This window comes from Erpetoichthys calabaricus, chromosome 1 (genome assembly GCF_900747795.2).
Source record: "Erpetoichthys calabaricus chromosome 1, fErpCal1.3, whole genome shotgun sequence".
Lineage (NCBI taxonomy): Eukaryota > Metazoa > Chordata > Cladistia > Polypteriformes > Polypteridae > Erpetoichthys > Erpetoichthys calabaricus.
In genome coordinates, this window is record NC_041394.2 from 76,933,639 (window position 1) to 76,955,005 (window position 21,367).

Genomic DNA, 21,367 nt, shown 5'->3' on the forward strand with positions numbered 1-21,367 from the left:
TTTTAATATTATTTTTTGGTGTTTCCTTTATAGTTTATAGTGCACTGGATCTTATAAATGGGTGTGCACTTTGTAAGAAGAAATTAAATTGTGTTCACTTTGTGTTTTTTAATCTTCTTCTCCTCCACTTTTTGCCGAAAGGAGTTTATTTTCTCACCCTGCCTCAAGAACATAAAAATATCTTTATGGCGAAACTGAACAATTGGTTCAAAGCGTTTCAGCTATTCCTTATTAAATATTCAATAACTTTTATTCATTATTAAAGACCTATTAGAATTACTAAACTATATACTTAGTGATTCCAAAGGAGCATTGATTTAAATTGAGATGGGATTTTCATCTGTCAGTATTTAGGGATTGGCAGCAATGGGAGGCGTTGGTTCTGTTTCTAGGCCAGAACCGTGGAAAAGGTCTCTGGTGTACTGCCACCTTGCTCTGCATGGAGCAGCTTTGGTAATGGAGAAGGTGGATGGATTAGTATTCTGTCAGGAACCATTTAGAGTGTTGAGCATGAGAGGGCCTCTCCAAATTTTCATTTATTGTCCTCCGGTGTAAGGAACACTCATACTTCAATATGTTTTGTAAATTTAACCAAAGCATTTTTTAAGCAAACAATTTGAATAAATTAAAATGTTAATGAAAATGTATTTTCTTTTTGTTAAGTGAGGTTTTCTACACTGGCGTAAATGAGAAGCTGACTTTCCAGCGGATGCCAAATTAGCTGCTATTGACGCCATTTAATTTGTTCCAGACATTTGTATTTGAATAACAAAGTCGGTGTAGTGCTAATTGCAGCATTATGCATTCAACTTAAACGGTAAAGAGAGCGAGCAGCGTTTCTAAAGAGGTGGCCAGGTGCTTTTCAGCTTAACAAAAGGCACGGGGCCTTTGAGCTCCTTGTCGAAGTAAAGAGCCTTGTCTTCTCAATGATAACTGGTAATAGTTCCAAATATGCTGACTGTATTTTAATGCTTTGTGCTGCACAAAGATGTCCTCGACTTCCCTTCCAATCTGTACATACCACAATGATAGAAAAAGCTTTTTACTGCAGGGGTCTCCTCAGTGGTCTTGGCCACACAAAGGATCAGCAGATTATGTGCTCTTTACTGCTGCCAGAACCTAAGGAAATGACTGAATTATCTCTCTCTGAATAGAAACCTTTTAAAACCCCTGACTTACAAACCTATAAATTAACAACACTCAGGACCGTCTGCAGTCACTTAATAACACACTAAACATGCTAGACACCTGACATCTTCTGGCACCACCAGCCTTCTCGATATCCCATTAGACTAATTGATATTCACTTTTAGCATTGTTACCCTGTGGAGTTCTCTCCATGGGTCTGTCTGTGATATTCTGTTGATCACAATATTTCAAGCTTCATCAGAAATCCTGTGCTCCTTCTTTGCTGTATTTGTTGCGTCATTGCTGACTTTTGTATGTTTATTGTCAGATTCCTATGAACTGATATCCACTTGTTATGAATAAAATCGGTCTTGACACCAAAATGTTTGCACTCTTTTTCCCCATCTCCACATATACTGTATCTTTGTAATTTATTAGAGGGCTTATTATAATTACATAGGTGGTCCCTGTCCGACAAAGAAAGTGGCATTTTGTTTGTGCAAATTATCTATCTAATTCATCGCATATATATAGAAAATCATTAAATGAGGCATTATTTTCAGAAGACTGCCTAATCAGATACAGTAAGTCATTCAGATTTGTCACCTGGAATGTTATTCACATTTAGGTAGGAGAGAAACAAAAGTCTTCACTGCTAGCACAATTTTTCTTGTCTCACCAGCCAATAATCATTGGATCACAACTATGTTACATCCTCACTTATCATCCTGGCCACACTATGTATTTAATGACCATGTGTATAAACAAGATTCTGTAAATCTCAAATTTTCATTTTGCTTTCTGGAAAAGATTTGGATCTACATACACGTCTTTCCAAGTAGAGAAACATAGTCTCATTTATGATGTGACTGTGGACATGAGTGTAAATCTAATCAATTTCCTAAAGCATATTTATTAAATTGGAAGTTGCGTATATTAAAAAGTACACTTTAGAGATATTATCGTTGTATGCAGAAAAAGCATTTGATATAGTTGAATGGAGCTACCTTTTCACTAAATTGGAGAAATTTGGGTTTGGCCCGAACATTTGTGCATGGATCAAATTAATTATACCAATCCAAAAGCGTCAGTTTGTATTAACAACATTAATTAAGACTACTTTAAATTAGAACGTGGTACCAGACAAGGATGCTCCTTGTCACCACTGCTTTTTGCAATTGCCACTGAGCCACTGGCAGTTCACTGTCAAAATGCTATTGAAATAAAGAGGATTATCAGAGAAGGACTGTAACAGAAAGTTTCTCTATATGTAGATGATATGGTACTGCATGTATCAAACCTACAAAATATTGTGCCTGAAGTCCTAACAGCACTAACAGAATTTCAAAAGATTTCTGGTCTCAGAATCAATTTGAATAAAAAGTACACTTTGGCACCATTTGCATCTGGCATTTATGTTTACATTTTATATTTTGGATTGCATTTGAATATAATTTAGCCAAATAACATATAAACTTGGCTTTAAAATGTTTCTCCAGTATCTGAATCATACTTAAATAGAAATCTGACGTTACCTTCACCATGAAAATTTAAAATTCGCTTCTGATTATGTGGTTGTTTGTATGCAAATAGAAAACACAGTTGCATTTACACTTGTCTTAAATATGGCTGCTATCCGTTTGTGGCTACCTGCAAAAATGAGATTTGATCACAAGCACATTTTCCCTGTTTTTTTATGTTGTCAGGTGCTACTTGATTGTGATCAGATCACCAAAAACGTACATTAATTCTAGGTTTAAAGGGAGTCTTTAATGTGTGTGAGGTGCACGTGCACAATTCAGGATAACCATAAAAGTACAGCCAATTAGACAGGACACACTCCGTCAGAAGAGATTTCAGAGAAGGTGATGGAGGGTAAAGACAACTCCAATTGTCAGTTTCGTGAAGCACATTTTATTTGGCAGCATTATCATCCATCCATCCATCCATCCATCCATTGTCTCCCGCTTATCCGAGGTCGGGTCGCGGGGGCAGCAGCTTGAGCAGAGATGCCCAGACTTCCCTCTCCCCGGCCACTTCTTCTAGCTCTTCTGGGAGAATCCCAAGGCGTTCCCAGGCCAGTCGAGAGACATAGTCCCTCCAGCGTGTCCTGGGTCTTCCCCTGGGCCTCCTCCCGGTTGGACGTGCCCGGAACACCTCACCAGGGAGGCGTCCAGGAGGCATCCTGATCAGATGCCCGAGCCACCTCATCTGACTCCTCTCGATGCGGAGGAGCAGCGGCTCTACTCTGAGCCCCTCCCGGATGACTGAGCTTCTCACCCTATCTTTAAGGGAAAGCCCAGACACCCTGCGGAGGAAACTCATTTCAGCCGCTTGTATTCGCGATCTCGTTCTTTCGGTCACTACCCATAGCTCATGACCATAGGTGAGGGTAGGAACATAGATCGACTGGTAAATTGAGAGCTGAGCCTTGCGGCTCAGCTCCTTTTTCACCACGACAGACCGATGCAACGCCCGCATTACTGCGGATGCCGCACCGATCCGCCTGTCGATCTCACGCTCCATTCTTCCCTCAGTCGTGAACAAGACCCCGAGATACTTGAACTCCTCCACTTGGGGCAGGATCTCGCTACCAACCCTGAGAGGGCACTCCACCCTTTTCCGGTTGAGGACCATGGTCTCGGATTTGGAGGTGCTGATTCTCATCCCAGCCGCTTCACACTCGGCTGCGAACCGATCCAGAGAGAGCTGAAGATCACGGCCTGATGAAGCAAACAGGACAACATCATCTGCAAAAAGCAGTGACCCAATCCTGAGCCCACCAAACCGGACCCCCTCAACACCCTGGCTGCGCCTAGAAATTCTGTCCATAAAAGTTATGAACAGAATCGGTGACAAAGGGCAGCCCTGGCGGAGTCCAACTCTCACTGGAAACGGGTTCGACTTACTGCCGGCAATGCGGACCAAGCTCTGGCACTGATCGTACAGGGACTGAATAGCCCTTATCAGGGGGGCCGGTACCCCATACTCTCGGAGTACCCCCCACAGGATTCCCCGAGGGACACGGTCAAATGCCTTTTCTAAGTCCACAAAACATATGTAGACTGGTTGGGCAAACTCCCATGCACCCTCCAGGACCCTGCTAAGGGTATAGAGCTGGTCCACTGTTCCGCGACCAGGACGAAAACCACACTGTTCCTCCTGAATCCGAGGCTCGACTATCCGACGGACCCTCCTCTCCAGGACCCCTGAATAGACTTTTCCAGGGAGGCTGAGGAGTGTGATCCCTCTGTAGTTGGAACACACCCTCCGATCCCCCTTCTTAAAGAGGGGGACCACCACCCCGGTCTGCCAATCCAGAGGCACTGTCCCTGATGTCCATGCGATGTTGCAGAGGCGTGTCAGCCAAGACAGTCCTACAACATCCAGAGCCTTGAGGAACTCCGGGCGTATCTCATCCACCCCCGGGGCCCTGCCACCAAGGAGTTTTTTGACCACCTCGGTGACCTCAGTCCCAGAGATGGGGGAGCCCACCTCTGAGTCCCCAGGCTCTGCTTCCTCATTGGAAGGCATGTTAATGGGATTGAGGAGGTCTTCGAAGTATTCCCCCCACCGACCCACAACGTCCCGAGTCGAGGTCAGCAGCGCACCATCCCCACCATATACAGTGTTGACACTGCACTGCTTCCCCTTCCTGAGACGCCAGATGGTGGACCAGAATCTCCTCGAAGCCGTCCGAAAGTCATTCTCCATGGCCTCCCCAAACTCCTCCCACGCCCGAGTTTTTGCCTCAGCAACCACCAAAGCCGCATTCCGCTTGGCCTGCCGGTACCTATCAGCTGCCTCCGGGGTCCTACAGGACAAAAGGGTCCTGTAGGACTCCTTCTTCAGCTTGACGGCATCCTTCACCGCCGGTGTCCACCAGCGGGTTCGGGGATTGCCGCCACGACAGGCACCGACCACCTTACGGCCACAGCTCCGGTCAGCTGCCTCAACAATAGAGGCACGGAACATGGCCCATTCGGACTCAATGTCCCCCACCTCCCTCGGGATGTGGTCGAAGTTCTGCCGGAGGTGGGAGTTGAAGCTACTTCTGACAGGGGGCTCTGCCAGACGTTTCCAGCAGACCCTCACAACACGTTTGGGCCTACCACGCCTGACCGGCATCCTCCCCCACTATCGAAGCCAACTCACCACCAGGTGGTGATCAGTTGACAGCTCCGCCCCTCTCTTCACCCGAGTGTCCAAGACATGTGGCCGCAAGTCCGACGACACGACCACAAAGTCGATCATCGAACTGAGGCCTAGGGTGTCCTGGTGCCAAGTGCACATATGAACACCCCTATGCTTGAACATGGTGTTCGTTATGGACAATCCGTGACGAGCACAGAAGTCCAATAACAAAACACCGCTCGGGTTCAGATCAGGGGGGCCATTCCTCCCAATCACGCCCTTCCAGGTCTCACTGTCATTGCCCACGTGAGCATTGAAGTCTCCCAGCAGAACGAGGGAGTCCCCAGAAGGTATGCCCTCTAGCACCCCCTCCAGGGACTCCAAAAAGGGTGGGTACTCCGAACTGCTGTTCGGTGCATACGCACAAACAACAGTTAGGACCCGTCCCCCCACCCGAAGGCGAAGGGAGGCTACCCTCTCGTCCACCGGGGTAAACCCCAATGTACAGGCTCCAAGTTGGGGGGCAATAAGTATACCCACACCTGCTCGGCGCCTCTCACCGGGGGCAACTCCAGAGTGGTAGAGAGTCCAGCCCCTCTCAAGGAGATTGGTTCCAGAGTCCAAGCTGTGCGTCGAGGTGAGCCCGACTATATCTAGCCGGAACCTCTCAACTTCGCGCACTAGCTCAGGCTCCTTCCCCTTCAGAGAGGTGACATTCCACGTCCCAAGAGCCAGTTTCTGTAGCCGAGGATCGGACCGCCAAGGTCCCCGCCTTCGGCCACCACCCAACTCACACTGCACCCGACCTCCTTGGCCCCTCCCATAGGTGGTGAGCCCATGGGAAGGGGGACCCACGTTGCCTCTTCGGGCTGTTAAGAATTAAAATGCTGAGTTGGAAAATACTGCTGCTGCAATTGTTGCTTCTTGCAGTTGGACTATTGTTGAGGAATAAATATGTTAACTTGCTTAATAATCAAACATGTTCACACCTTGTCTCTGTTAACATTTTCTGTCAAATCTCAGCTAAATGCATTATAGAAAACAGTTCTATAGACTGAACTTTGATGTTTGCACAAGTAGTAAACAGAATAAAAGTGTGTTTTCAGTGTCTAACATTCTGGTGGAACTCCCTGGATTGTTTAGCCACACTATCCATGCTTCTCAAATGTTTTACGCTGTGTGTTGCAGTCTGTTACTTTTTGTCTAACATCAGTCTGTTTTTTTTATTATGTAAGGGGTCCTATGGTGACCCTATTTTCCCCTTTAATACCCTTTACTGTGTAGACCTTTAATAATATGTCTAAAATCCCATACACTTACTACTCTGTGATCAGGTACTTTAGCACTACCAGAATTCAATGTGGATATTTGCTAACCCTTACAGCCTAAGTAGTAAGGCATCTTGCGTACATAGTTGGCTCTCGACTTATCTTCAGCCAGTTTGCTTTGCTACCACATTGCCTTGAGTGGAGTTCTGAAATGGTCCACACACCTGTCTCAGTATGACTGCCAAGGTAGAGTTGTCTTCATCATGGTCTTCTCTTCATGGCTAGATGGTGAGAGAGAGAGAGAGGTAAAGGCAAGTCCAACGTTATGCCATTCTTAAACCCTTTGGGCATCATAGTACAGAGTGGCCTCCGTTTCAAAATCAATAATAAACAGGCATACTTTAGACCAGGGGTGTCGAAACTCTGGTCCTGGAGGGCCACAGTGGCTGCAGGGTTTCATTCTAACCATCTTCTTAATTAGTTTTTGCTGCTAATTAACTTTTTTGCATTACCGTATATACTCAAATATGAGCCGAGTTTTTCAAGCACCCAAAATGTGCTGAAAAACATCACCCTCGGCTTATATTCGAGTCAGGTCACGCTGCTCCCCAGTATACGAACAAGCCAGTTTCCCTTTTGGTTTGTGCGCGCCGATGATTTCCACACGAGTTCAGTCTCTCCCTGTGCATTCCCTGTGCAGCGAGCAAGAGAGAGCGCGAGGGAGAGAGACACACACACACACGCAAGCACGCACGCACGCACGCATGCACGCACGCACGAGAGAGAGACACACACACACACGAGAGAGAGCGAAAGAGATACCATATTGTTTTTGTTGACCCTCTTCTCCACTTACAGAGCTAGTTTAATGTTTTTCTTTGAAATAAATACTCAAACATTTAACCTACTGATGCCTTAATTAATGTACGGTAATTTTATTGGTATTTATTTTGATAATTGAAACTTACCAGTAGCTGCTGCATTTCCCACCCTAGGCTTATACTCGAGTAAATAAGTTTTTCTAGTTTTTGTAGGTAAAATTAGGTACCTCGGCTTCTATTCGGGTCAGCTTATACTCGAGTATATACGGTAGTTTAAATGAACTTGACTCAGATCCCTTAGTTGTTTCTTTTTCCTTAATTAGCAGCTAAACAATAATGAGACACAAAATAAGGTGCCACATGGCCAGCTCACCTGTGCCCACCACACAATATCTGAAAATAAAGAAAGGTGAAGATCTCAGTAAGGTTGATCTCACAGGTTACCAAATCATTTTGACTGTGTTCTTAGAAAAAACAGAAAATCCACAGTTTTGAAAATGTCTGCTGTGGCAGAATGAGAGCAGCTCAAGCCAAGGAATTGAGTAACAGATTTAATTAACAACAATTATCGGCTTCTCACTTAAAAACTGGTTGGAATGAAATTGGTTGGAGTTTGAGCTGGTCATCTGTTGGCTCTTTTCACGTCTCCTGTCTGCTTGGCTGCCATTTAATGAAGAAAAGAATCAATTTAGAGGACTGAATCCTTAAAACAGAGCTATTAAAATGATGGGAAAAGGAGTGAATTAGGAAAAGGGTTAGAATGAAAACCTGCAGCCACTGTGGCCCTCCAGGCGCAGAGTTCGACACACCTGCTTTAGACCATTAGAATTAATTTTCCAGTTCCTTTCTGACCAGTTAACAATGAAAGCACTCAGGTACAACTTATCCGCCAATTGCTTTTGCTTAGTCAGTTTATAGCCTTCCTGCAGTGGATGGTTTATAGGCTCTTAAGTCCAAACACAGTCACCCATTAAAAAGCTGGTCTGATGTTCCATCCCCCTTGCTATACGTTTCACATCCAGAGTCCATCCTAAAGATTCAGGGAGCTTGGTTAGGTAAACATCAAAGAATTGCTGTTCTCATCAAAGACGTAAAACATGCCTCCTGAATTTGTCAAGCTTACAAGTAAAGACACGCAAAATATCAGCTTATATGCTAGAAATCACGCCACTACAAATGTCCTGTCTGGAGTGATGCTATTGAGTCTTTTAGTAATGACTTTGAGATGTATGCTATGAAAACGATGAGTAGTGCTTCAGTCTTGCCTTTCTGCGATTTCTGCATGTTTTGTGTTTGCTAATGAAAGATGGTCTGTTTACTTAACCTATGATAGCCCCTAGTCCACTGCAAACCTGTGTGTGAAGAGGCAAGTTGAGTAACAGCTGGATTGATATGATGATTTTGCATTTGGTTATTTTTTTATTTTTGCAAAGAAAAGTCAATTGTAGTTTTTTGGCAGTTTTAGCATTTCATTTCTTTTTTTTTGATCACTAGAAATATGTTAAATGTAATTAACATTATTTTTTTTTTACCATGTGGTGATTTTGTGGCTCCATTGTGCAGTTGTACTTGCTGTTTCCTGAAGTCGCTCGTCATAATGATATCATTAATATGACGCTTTATAAGACCTATTAGAATTACTAAACTATATACTTAGTGATTCTAAAGGAGCATTGATTTAAATTGAGATTCTTAAGATTTTTGACTTTATAGTTAGCCAGTATGCAAAGTCAAGGAAAATTATATATTGGGGTCACATGGTTCACTGTTGGTTTTTTTTTTTTAGATAATGATCCCGCTAGTCTGTTGTTTTTGTTTTCAACTACAAGCCCTTTTTTACTTGCTGCAATGGTCTGCCAATTTTTACCTTATGCCAGGGCAATGGATAAGTTTAACAAAGATGAGTTTATTCTTCGCACTTGGAATCAAACCCAAGTTTTCTCCACTGACCAGACTCATAAGTGATCTAACCAAGTGAGCTGCAGAATTGACATTATCGGAGGGGACACTAAAATACTGTAGAGTATTTAAGGTCAGGTACCTACACGCTCCATCATGGTGTGATGTTGTGTTCCTGCAGTTGCTAACTTTCTAATTGTCTTTATCCAACAGGACTTTGTAAAGGAACTTCTGGACCGAATACGAGGGATGCAGAAGCTCAGCACACCCCAAAAGAAATGACCGCAACCCTAGCACCAGCTGTTCCTGCCTTGTGACACAGGCGACACGCAGACTGTGTTTGTCAGCTTTGGCAACAGTAATGGACTTTTTGGGGCCGGGGGATGGATGGGAGGAGGGAGTAACAGCTTCTTAAAAGGATTTTGTATTTTTTTTAAACTACTTTGAGATGAGTTGTCAAGCGCATGTGGGATTTTTTTTTTTTTTTTTTAGTGGGTCTGGGTATCAAATGGTTGTGTGGAATTTTTTTAAAATCCATTTTGTAATTAGATCAATTTTTAAAATCTATATATATTAAAATTGTGTTTTTTTTATATGGACAAAAATACAAGCACACACACACAGTTCTGTAAAATTAGCCAGCTGTGGTTGGTGGAAATCTTAGTTTATTGATTACACTGTAAGATGTAAAATATGGTCAATGATGGGAGTCCTAGGCAGCTTTTTAAATGATCTTCCAAGCCTCCATTGCTCACAGTTTATTTGTCCAGTTTGCGGATGGGGTTTTTCTTTAGACCACAAGGCATCGGTAAAGCTCTGAGCAAGGGTTGCATCCATTTGTAAGAACTCGCTTGTTATGGTTTTGTTTGAGATTGATTTACAAGATTGCAAGATTTTATGATTATTGTCAGGTTGCAAGATTTTATGATCATTGCTAGTGGCTACAAATGTATCAGGTCTGAGATTTAACCAAAGGCTACCGTGCCACTAGTAGCATGAATATGAATGCCATTCCTAGAGTTGAACTGCTTGGCCTGAAACTTCTGAGCTACGATCAACTGTATGCATCACTGTCTTTGAGCGAAGGAGCTACCACGGTGTACACTGCAGTTCAAGCCTGAAGAAGGGGAAACCGTCTGCCTTGAGGAACCTCTCCAGGGAAATTTTACAAACGTTGCCTGTAATATTTTAGAAGAGGCTTCTGTGGATTCCATTTTGGAGTCGCTGCTTCCTCCTCCTTATTCCAACTGAATAATTATTTTTTTTCTAAGACTGGAAAGTGAAAATAGACCTTCAAGAAGGTTTCTCAATAGATAAACAATCATATGGACTCCCTCAGCACATACCAATTGAGCCTGTAATAAAGCAATCCCAACGAAGCAGGAGGTATTTGTTGAAATTGAGTACAGAAAGAGCATAAGGCCATGGTCAGTGCTTGCCTGGGTTTGGGTATGTGGACATTTATGTTCCTTCTTCCTTTCTTCCTTTTATTCAACTCTCATGTAGCATCAATAGCAGTTAAATGGAAGTGAAGTACTAGGAGAGATGAGACAAATTTTTGAATGGTGGCACATATTGCACAGGGAAGCTGTGGTTCATGATCATCCAGCAAGTTTTAAAATATGCTGTACCTGATCCAGCAGCTTACACCATATCAGGTAATTCCATTGAAGTAGCATGCTTCCATTTCCACTTGTGGAGTCATTTAGTGTTTTTTGTGTTCAACGTAGCAAAACCGATGCCTTACATTGCAGGATAAAACTGAACACCAAAAAACAAGTGGGAGAGAGAAGTTCTTGCACTCAAGTCATTAGTCTTCCCAGTCCCACCCCGCCTTCCCCCAACCACAGTCAAATCAAGCGACTGCTGGCCAACGTGTTCCTGGATGACACAACAAGGTGCTGCACTTCACACTCAGCTAAGCATAGTGCAAGTCCAGCAGATGAATGTGTTCATCGTCTAAAGCAGGTTGGGAAAAACCAGCTTTTATTTAATTTTTTTTTCATTTAACCTCATCCAAGTTATCCAGATTCCTAGCATACTGTATACTGTCACTCCATTAAGAAACCATTTTGAAGAAATTAAAAATAGCAGGCAGTGACAGCGACTGACCAGATAAGTGGCCATGTTTTAATTTATTATTTTCTCCTCTTGCTTCATAATATTCAGGTGCTATTACAGATGAACTGTGGATACTGTTGGGGGCTGTGAACTGATGCATTTTTCTGTGGCTCGCTGTTTGTAATTTACTGTAAATTGTCAAACTAGTCGGAGGTGAGGAGCTCAAACTGGTATATTTAGCAATATCTTACTGTTTTTTTTTTCCAGTTTGTTATACTTTTACCAAATGTTCTTAATAAAGCATTTGAATTTCAGCAAATGGCCTGCTTCCCATCCTTGTGTGTCTTTCAGTTCCTAGTATTGCCGTGTTCTACCCCATTTATTATAGATGATGCCTTTGAGATTAGGCCTAGCCACACACTTATCACGAATACTGCCACAGAGATGAGAGAAAAGCAGATGACGCGAGAAATCTTCACAGATGAAGGAGGAACTTCAGCAGAGCCCTGTTGAGCAATGACTCGGACTGGGACAGTGTCATAGAAAAGAGGTGACTGCAATACCGCTCACTCTTTTAATTTCACAGAGAAGGAGGATGAGACCGTGCCCGTTGGACCCCAGTGCTAAGTTTGCATGACAACCTTACATTCACATGATTTTACTCCAGCAGTCCAGGGGCTTCTTGGCAGTTCTCAATTAGCATCACTGTGTGTCTATCAATCCAAAACTTGCACCAAGGTGTTCCCAGAAATAGCCAGTGGTGTAAACGAGTTAATCATCAACGCCTGTTTGTATGTCCATCTTTCATAGATATATAATTAAATTACAGGAAAAACCTAACTAATGAACAGAAGGTACGTTCATTAAAATCAGGTGCCTTAGGGCTACGAAAACTATGAAACGATAGCCATGTAAGCATGAGCTAACTGAGCATATGGCTAATGATTAAGCTCACAGTTAAAATGTGTTAGCTGGTATAAAATAGCAGACATTGTCCAGTATTAATTTGTGTACAGATAGTCTGGAACAAAGATTAGTCCGAATTGAGTTTGGATATTAAATGCGATGGAGAAATGTGATTTTTATGCTGCAGATTATAAGAGAACAGAGTAAGAGGCTTAGGTTGTTGCGAAGCACTGCATAAGATAAACCAAAATTTGTACTCAAAATACTGTTGAAACCAAATGAAACGCTAATTACTGTTTGTTTGAAGTGCTGTTGTACTAAACCAGATGATTTCAACCTGCAGTGCCAGTTACTGGGTGGTACATGAAGGAACACCCCAAAAAGAGTCTTAAGCAACGCAGAGAGAGAAGCTGTCTTGCTTTCTGTTACACATCAAGAAACACTTTCAGGGCTTGAATTTCAAGACAGAACCCAGTTACTTGAAATCTTGCATGCATTCATGCATTAATTTAATAAAATAGGTGATTCTCGCTGTGCTTTCAAGGCAAGGAAGGTTTTCATTATTAATAGAAGATTCGTGTGAGCACAATGATGTAACCAATCATCTGCCAGCTGAGTCAGTTGAGCAAGTGGCGAGATTATTCGCATTATCCCCAGATTGTTGTGATAATGACTACAGCAGCCATACCACATGCACTTCAGGATAGGTAATCCACCTGAAACTAAGAGTGTTCAGGTCTAGCCAGTTCTTGGATGGGAGGTCATCTAGGACAAAGTGGAGTTGTTGCTGGAAGAGGTGTTGGTGAGGCCATCAGGGCTGCTTACACTGTGGTCTGTGTGTGGATCCCAATGCTTCTGTGCAGTGACAGGAACACTGTTCTGTAAAAATTGGCACCGTCCTTCAGATGAGATGTAAAACTGAGGTCCTGACTCTCTGTGGCAATAAAAGATCGCAGGGTACCCGATGCCCATAATGGCCTAGTCATTCTGACCCCCTAATTAAGCTCCTACCTCTAACTGGCTATCTCTCACACCCCTTCACCACCTAATAGCTAATGTGTGGTGAGCGTACTGACACAAAAATGGCTGCCATCACTCTATCAAGATGGAGGCCGCACATTGGTGGTGGTTGAAGTGACCCCCCACTTTGTAAAGTGCTTTGAGGTGCTATGAAAATTTAATGTCTTCTACTGTTCCTCTCCAACTATCCATTTTCTGACCATTGCATACAGTTGAGGGTTGCTGGGAGTCCACGTCCTCCTTTTGTAATTCTGTTGGTCTTCCTGACCATTTTATTTCTGATTCTCTCTCTCTCTTTCTTGACTTGGCTCCTGTTTTCTAGTTTTTGATTTATGGTTTAGTGGACTTTGCAATTGTATTTTGTTTGCTTGCACTTGTGTTGATCTTCTATAGTTTTTGGAATTCTTTTCAAATGCTTTTGTGTTTAATTTTGGTATTTCTTCTATAATTTTAAAACTCTTTTTCAGATCTTGAAGTTGAATTTTTTTGTATTTTCTTTTAGAGTTCTTTTTGTGTTTGGATATTTAATTTTCGATAAGAGACATGGACAGTAAAGGGTGCACCGGAGAAGAAATTAGATATGTCAGAAATGAGAATGATGAGATGAATATGTACAGGTACAAAAATGGACAGAATAAGAAAAGGTGACAATCAGGGATATAACAAAACTGGGAGAGATATCTAAGAAAGTACAGGAAAGTAAGTTGAAGTGATATGGACATGTAATGAGGAGGGACAATGGATATGTGGGCAAAAAGGTGAGGGCAATGGAACTAAAGGGGAACAGAAAGCGAGGGAGGCCAAAACAGAGGTAGATAGATAAAATAAAAGAAGGTTTGAAGGAAGAAAGCTTGACTGGCATGGAGGTGTTCAGAGAAGGTTGATCAAGCACATTCGACCCCACACAGAAGTAGGAAAAGTTGAGGAGGAAGAAGAAATTTAATATTAGGATAGGCTCCAGGTTCTCTGAAATCCTACCCACTTAGGATAAGCAGGTTTGGGAATAATGGATGGATGAATGGAAATTAAGTATTAAGTTTTTTTGTTGGGCAAGTTGTGTTTGGGCAGTTTTACATTCCACATTAATATCTGGGTTGTAAGCACTAGAATGGCATGTGTCAGTTTCAGCAGGGCCGCATTTCTTACTAAACACATTCACACAGACAGGGATTGCCTCTTGCTGAATATCTGGATAGATTTTAGTACAACAACTAGGAAAAATGAGGAGAGAACTAAATTGGAGGAAGATTACCGAGTTGGTGATCCAGACTCTTTAGACATCAAGTGCCTTCTTATCTGTCTGGAATTCTCTTTATCAAGCTGCCAGGGGCCAAAGTTCTAATGCACGGGTATGCCTCTGTTAAGAATTAGTATTCCTCACCACTTCTGTGCTGTGCATATGTCTTTAAGTTATTATTATTTAAGTTATGGTTCGTATTAATTTACCATTATGATGATTACTGCCACTTTGTGATAGTCTTTCAATGGCCACAACCATGTTGTTTATAGAAATGACGCTGTTGCTTGGTCTGTGTCCAGATGTCAATGATACATTTAACTTCATCATATAATTATTACTTAAAATGATAGCTTGGTTAAATAAATGTCAGAGTTTTTGAAGCCAATCAATAATACATCTCCTGTTAATGATAATCAGGGGTTCGAATTTTGAGTTTGCCTTTCTTGCCGCATTCTTTTGACTTGATTTTGGCTTACTATTTCTGAATTTTTTTAATTAATTTTTGATCATAATTTTATTAAAAGACACAAAAAACAAACATCTTAGAGAAACAAAAAGCAAAATTTACATATAATAAATCGATAAAGCCCAGCAAAACCAATAACACAATGTATATTTTATTTAGTGCCTTTCCAAGGCCAGTAAGATTAAAATGGCAGAGAAAAAGTACCTGATTGTATAATGGTCTTAGCTTTAGCAGGCGTTTTATCTTTAGCGGACTACTGATATCCAAAAATGCCCAACAGAAGGAGCAAACTCTGGAGTTGCCCCCGGTGAGAGGCGCCGAGCGGGTGTGGGCATACTTATTGCCCCCCGACTTGGAGCCTGCACATTGGGGTTTACCCCGGTGGACGAGAGGGTAGCCTCCCTCCGACTTCGGGTGGGGGGACGGGTCCTAACTGTTGTTTGTGCGTATGCGCCGAACAGCAGTTTGGAGTACCCACCCTTTTTGGAGTCCCTGGAGGGGGTGCTAGAGGGCATACCTTCTGGGGACTCCCTCGTACTGCTGGGAGACTTCAATGCCCACGTGGGCAATGACAGTGAGACCTGGAAGGGCGTGATTGGGAGGAATGGCCCCCCCGATCTGAACCCGAGCGGTGTTTTGTTATTGGACTTATGTGCTCGTCACGGATTGTCCATAACAAACACCATGTTCAAGCATAGGGGTGTTCATATGTGCACTTGGCACCAGGACACCCTAGGCCTCAGTTCGATGATCGACTTTGTGGTCGTGTCGTCGGACTTGCGGCCACATGTCTTGGACACTCGGGTGAAGAGAGGGGCAGAGCTGTCAACTGATCACCACCTGGTGGTGAGTTGGCTTCGATGGTGGGGGAGGATGCCGGTCAGGCCTGGTAGGCCCAAACGTGTTGTGAGGGTCTGCTGGGAACGTCTGGCAGAACCCCCTGTCAGAAGTAGCTTCAACTCCCACCTCCGGCAGAACTTCGACCATGTCCCGAGGGAGGTGGGGGACATTGAGTCCGAATGGGCCATGTTCCGTGCCTCTATTGTTGAGGCGGCTGACCGGAGCGGTGGCCGTAAGGTGGTCGGTGCCTGTCGTGGTGGCAATCCTCGAACCCATTGGTGGACACCGGCGGTGAGGGATGCTGTCAAGCTGAAGAAGGAGTCCTACTGGTCCCTTTTGTCCTGTGGGACTCTGGAGGCAGCTAATAGGTACCGGCAGGCCAAGCGGAATGCGGCTTCGGTAGTTGCTAAGGCAAAATCTCGGGCATGGGAGGAGTTTGGGGAGGCCATGGAAAACGACTTTCGGACGGCTTCGAGGAGATTCTGGTCCACCGTCCGGCGTATCAGGAGGGGGAAGCAGTACAGTGTCAACACTGTATATGGTGGGGATGGTGCGCTGCTGACCTCGACTCGGGACGTTGTGGGTCGGTGGGGGGAGTACTTTGAAGACCTCCTCAATCCCACTAACATGCCTTCCAATGAGGAAGCAGAGCCTGGGGACTCGGAGGTGGGCTCCCCCATCTCTGGGACTGAGGTCACCGAGGTGATCAGAAAACTCCTTGGTGGCAGGGCCCCAGGGGTGGATGAGATACGCCCGGAGTTCCTCAAGGCTCTGGATGTTGAAGGACTGTCTTGGTTGACACGTCTCTGCAACATCGCATGGACATCAGGGACAGTACCTCTGGATTGGCAGACCGGGGTGGTGGTCCCCCTCTTTAAGAAGGGGGACAGGAGGGTGTGTTCCAACTACAGAGGGATCACACTCCTCAGCCTCCCTGGAAAAGTCTATTCGGGGGTCCTGGAGAGGAGGGTCCGTCGGATAGTCGAGCCTCGGATTCAGGAGGAACAGTGTGGTTTTCGTCCTGGTCGCGGAACAGTGGACCAGCTCTACACCCTTAGCAGAGTCCTGGAGGGTGCATGGGAGTTCGCCCAACCAGTCTACATGTGTTTTGTGGACCTGGAAAAGGCGTTCGACCGTGTCCCTTGGGGAATCCTGTGGGGGGTGCTCCGGGAGTATGGGGTACCGGACCCCCTGATAAGGGCTGTTCGGTCCCTGTACAACCGGTGTCAGAGCTTGGTCCGCATTGCCGGCAGTAAGTCGAACCTGTTTCCAGTGAGAGTTGGACTCCGCCAGGGCTGCCCTTTGTCACCGATTCTGTTCATAACATTTATGGACAGAATTTCTAGGTGCAGCCAGGGCGTTGAGGGGGTCCGGTTTGGTGGACTCAGGATTGGGTCACTGCTTTTTGCAGATGATGTTGTCCTGTTTGCTTCATCAGGCCGTTATCTTCAGCTCTCTCTGGATCGGTTCGCACTGAGTGTGAAGCGGCTGGGATGAGAATCAGCACCTCCAAATCCGAGACCATGGTCCTCAGCCGGAAAAGGGTGGAGTGCCCTCTCAGGGTTGGTAGCGAGATCCTGCCCCAAGTGGAGGAGTTCAAGTATCTCGGGGTCTTGTTCATGAGTGAGGGAAGAATGGAGCGTGAGATCGACAGGTGGATCAGTGCGGCGTCCGCAGTGATGTGGGCTCTGCATCGGTCTGTCGTGGTGAAAAAGGAGCTGAGCCGTAAGGCAAAGCTCTCAATTTACCAGTCGATCTATGTTCCTACCCTCACCTATGGTCATGAGCTATGGGTAGTGACCGAAACAATGAGATCGCGAATACAAGTGGCTGAAATGAGTTTCCTCCGCAGGGTGTCTGGGCTCTCCCTTAAAGATAGGGTGAGAAGCTCAGTCATCCGGGAGGGGCTCAGAGTAGAGCCGCTGCTCCTCCACATCGAGAGGAGTCAGATGAGGTGGCTTGGGCATCTGATCAGGATGCCTCCTGGACGCCTCCCTGGTGAGGTGTTCCAGGCACGTCCAACCGGGAGGAGGCCCCGGGGAAGACCCAGGACACGCTGGAGGGACTATGTCTCCCGGCTGGCCTGGGAACGCCTCGGGATTCTCCCGGAAGAGCTAGAAGAAGTGGCCGGGAAGAGGGAAGTCTGGGCATCTCTGCTCAAGCTGCTGCCCCCGCGACCCGACCTCGGATAAGCGGAAGAGAATGGATGGATGGATGAGAAGGAGCAAAAGCTTTTAACTTTGACACTCAGCAGTGTTTACATTGTTGTGCAATTTACAACCGAAATGACTAACAATCAGCACTCAAAGATCTGCAACTTCTAACAACTCAAACCGATTCTGTCATATGGGTCTGATGGGTCACCTCTCTATGCCATGCTAACTTGGAAAAAGAACTGCAAATATTTGCAAAAACAAAAAAAAGTATATTCTAGCTTGCCAGTGGGGCACTTTTCCTAGGTTTTCCCAATTCTCTGCCAACTTTTCTTCCTTGTGGCCTATTGATCCCTTGCTGAAAATCCTTTACTAGTTCTACTACTATTATTACTAAAGTGACATCCTAGTGTTCTTTCTGGGCAATCGAGAAATCGTTCAGGTTTCCAGGCTTAGAGACAAGCCTTAGAAATTCCTGGAGTCATCTTAACACACTGCTTTCTGTCTTCGCACCCCAGGTTTCTTCATCTCTTTCCCTATGCCACCTAGAAAGTGAAGGGGATATATATAATGCCTTGATGTCTTGCCTCTTCATCATCAGCTCTCTCACTTTAGTGCCATAAGAGAATTGTCCTCTTAAAACACCCTCCCTATGTCGACATTTTATTGCTCTTTATTTATCCTATGAGGCCTCTTCCATCACCATTGTAGGTTGGCTCCTACTTGGTTTTTCCTTTGTACTGTGCAATTTTAAAGTCCCCTCTTTCCTTTATTCACTTTAATAGATTGTGCTGAGGATATCACTATACTGTAAGTGGGCGTCTGCCAGGCTTCTAGTGAGGCCAAATCTAAATAGAAAAGAGTAGCAGCCATAGCCTTTTATCTGTCTTACAGTATGCCAAGTGATTAGTGCCCTGTGAATTCTTAGTCTCAATTCATGCTGGGAAAAGCAACATTTAACAAACTGACTGTGTCTGGAGCAAATTATAATTGTAATTTTCACAAAAAGTACTGCATTGAAAGCAGGGCACTTTAGGAGGGACAGCCACAACACTGAAGTTGATCAATTTTGCATCCAGTAAACCAACCCGCAAAAGGAATGTAATGAGTGTAAGCCACTGGCACAGTTTGTGCAAAGACGCAGGTGTTGGTGTTGGACGCGTGCCGCCCCTTTTTCACCTCTTTTGTCCTCCCCTATTCTGGGTTTCCTTGTATCCCTGGGTGATGAAAGCGATTCTAGTTTTGGTGGGGATTTAGAAGTGTTGGCGGGTAGCCATTTCAGCAGCTGGCAGCAGGAAGTAGTACTTTCATAAAAGACGTGGCAGGGATTTCAGACCCCCACCCTTCAGCATGAAGTTGTCCACCCTCCATGCGCTGATCACATACAGTATTGCGTTCTGAACAAAAGAAGAAGGGCCATCCATATTAAACGGATCATGAACCCAGTTAAACAGTTGCTAAAAGCAGGCGGCATTTTCCATGGATACAGTTGGCAAAAGTTGTGCCTAAAACAGTAGAAAGAAAAAAATTCCAGTTTTTATTGCACAGCGCTTTGCTTCGGTGTATAAACCCATAGGGTGGAGCAGAAAGAGTTAACATGTTCATTCTAATCCACTTATCATCCTCTCCTATCCCCAGACATCCTGGGCTTGTGCTCAGCAAAGTGCACAATGAGCCAAGCCAGACATCCACATTGTCCTGACATCAGTTGGCAGACTGCTCACTGACATCATAATTGGTTACACACACACTTGCCTGCTGCGATTACGTGCTACTAAACCGCATGGCTATTTCTGTCATGTAATGTGATGGTTCTGAGGAGCAATTAAAACCCTTCATGGATTATGGAGGATTCACCAGATGCATCCCAAGAGGAAACTGTTGGATGAAAAATAGAGTTACAAAGGCAAAAAGGGTCAACTCACCCCAAAACATCAAAAAGTTTCAGAAACAATATTTAAATTAAGGAACTGAATTCAGGGCTTACAGCTCCTTGGCAGTTTAAGAACTTTTAAACCTCTTTAGTTTCGGTTGGAGAAGACCATGTGGAGACCTAATCTAGGTTTCAAAATTCTCAAAGGCATGGATAGCATGAATCCAGCAGAATTCTTTCAAATAAATAGTGAATCACATACTCGAGGACACCAGTGGAAAGTACATTTAAGAATGAAGCAATCAAGAGTACATTGTGGCCACCAGGGTGCACAACAGCCACCCAAACCCAACACAGACACATGCAAGGCACAAGTCCAGCACAACACACATTTTTTTATTTAACTGTGGGAAACGCGTTGACTCATTTCCCACTTGCACTGAACAGTATGCACCAAGCACAATAAATAAACACAGCACTTGTGTTTGTCTTCCTTCTCTCTTTCTCTCTTCTATCGCCTCCACCCCTCCTCCAGAAAGCTTTGTCCCTCTTTCTCCCGACTCTGGCTCTCGGAGCAGTGGCAGCAGGCTCCCTTTATCCTGCACCTGGGTGTACTTCCAGTGACCTATTACCGTGGTCCGTGGTGAAGCAGATGCCCAACAAAGTAGGGCTCCGCAATCACTGCAGCACCCCCTGGCAGTACCCATGGATCCCAACAGGGCTGTGCCGAACTCCAACTCCCATGGAGCCCTGTGCGAATCTGAGGCACCGCTGCAACCCAGGGGGGCTGCCATCTAGAGCTCCGGAGGAGGTAATGGCCTGTGCAAGTTCTCTCCACAGGTCCACGGCATATAGGTGCCCCGGCTGGGTAATGGTTCTGGCCATTTGCCACGACATCTTCATGCACAGATTTGTTGGAATCTGGATTAAAACTACCAAGTCATGGAGCTGAAACAAAAACCTTGGAAACTAGTAAAAAGAGAAATTGGGACAACTTTGTTATCAGCTAACCAAACAAGCTTAATGGACTCATAATTAGAGCCTGCATTAAATCATACAAAGCAATAAACCCAAGTACATGTAAGATTTAAAAAAAAAAAAAAAAGAGTTTGTCCCTTCTCATCACAAATTGGGCTGATAAATCACAAGAAAAGCAGATCATTGAAGTAACACAAAAAGACTCAAAATGTTTGAAATCAAGTCCACTAAAAGACAAATCAGTCAGCCCACAATTATGTGGCAAGGTTTTGTTCATGAGGCAACACTTTTATGATTCTGTGTCACCACTGAGAGCTTGTTTTTCATTTTGTATGTTTTGTCTGTACAGAATTTTTATTCTTACCAAGGAAATATCTGGCACTAATGCACTACATTTTCCAGCAGTGTGAACAGCAGTCTATGGTAAAAGTCACCATTTACATTGACTAAAGTATCGCTGCCTGAGGAATGGAGTGAGTCCACCTGCAATGTTGGTTGATCGTGCACAAATAACAATCTTTTGAAAGCTTCTGTGTCTTGAATAACTTTTTTTAAATTGATCATAATAAAATATAGCATG

At 44.4% G+C, this 21,367-nt stretch overlaps 1 protein-coding gene across 1 annotated transcript in view; it reads left to right on the forward strand.

The window, feature by feature from the left end:
* The window catches only part of ppp1r14bb (protein phosphatase 1, regulatory (inhibitor) subunit 14Bb), a 136,333-nt gene extending 124,703 nt beyond the window's left edge, over nt 1–11,630 (forward strand). The window contains exon 4 of the mRNA XM_028802377.2: nt 9,464–11,630. Coding sequence (XP_028658210.1) covers nt 9,464–9,532 — 69 coding nt within the window. The 3' untranslated portion in view covers nt 9,533–11,630. The remainder of the gene's footprint in view (nt 1–9,463) is intronic.
* The last annotated feature ends 9,737 nt before the right edge of the window (nt 11,631–21,367 follow it).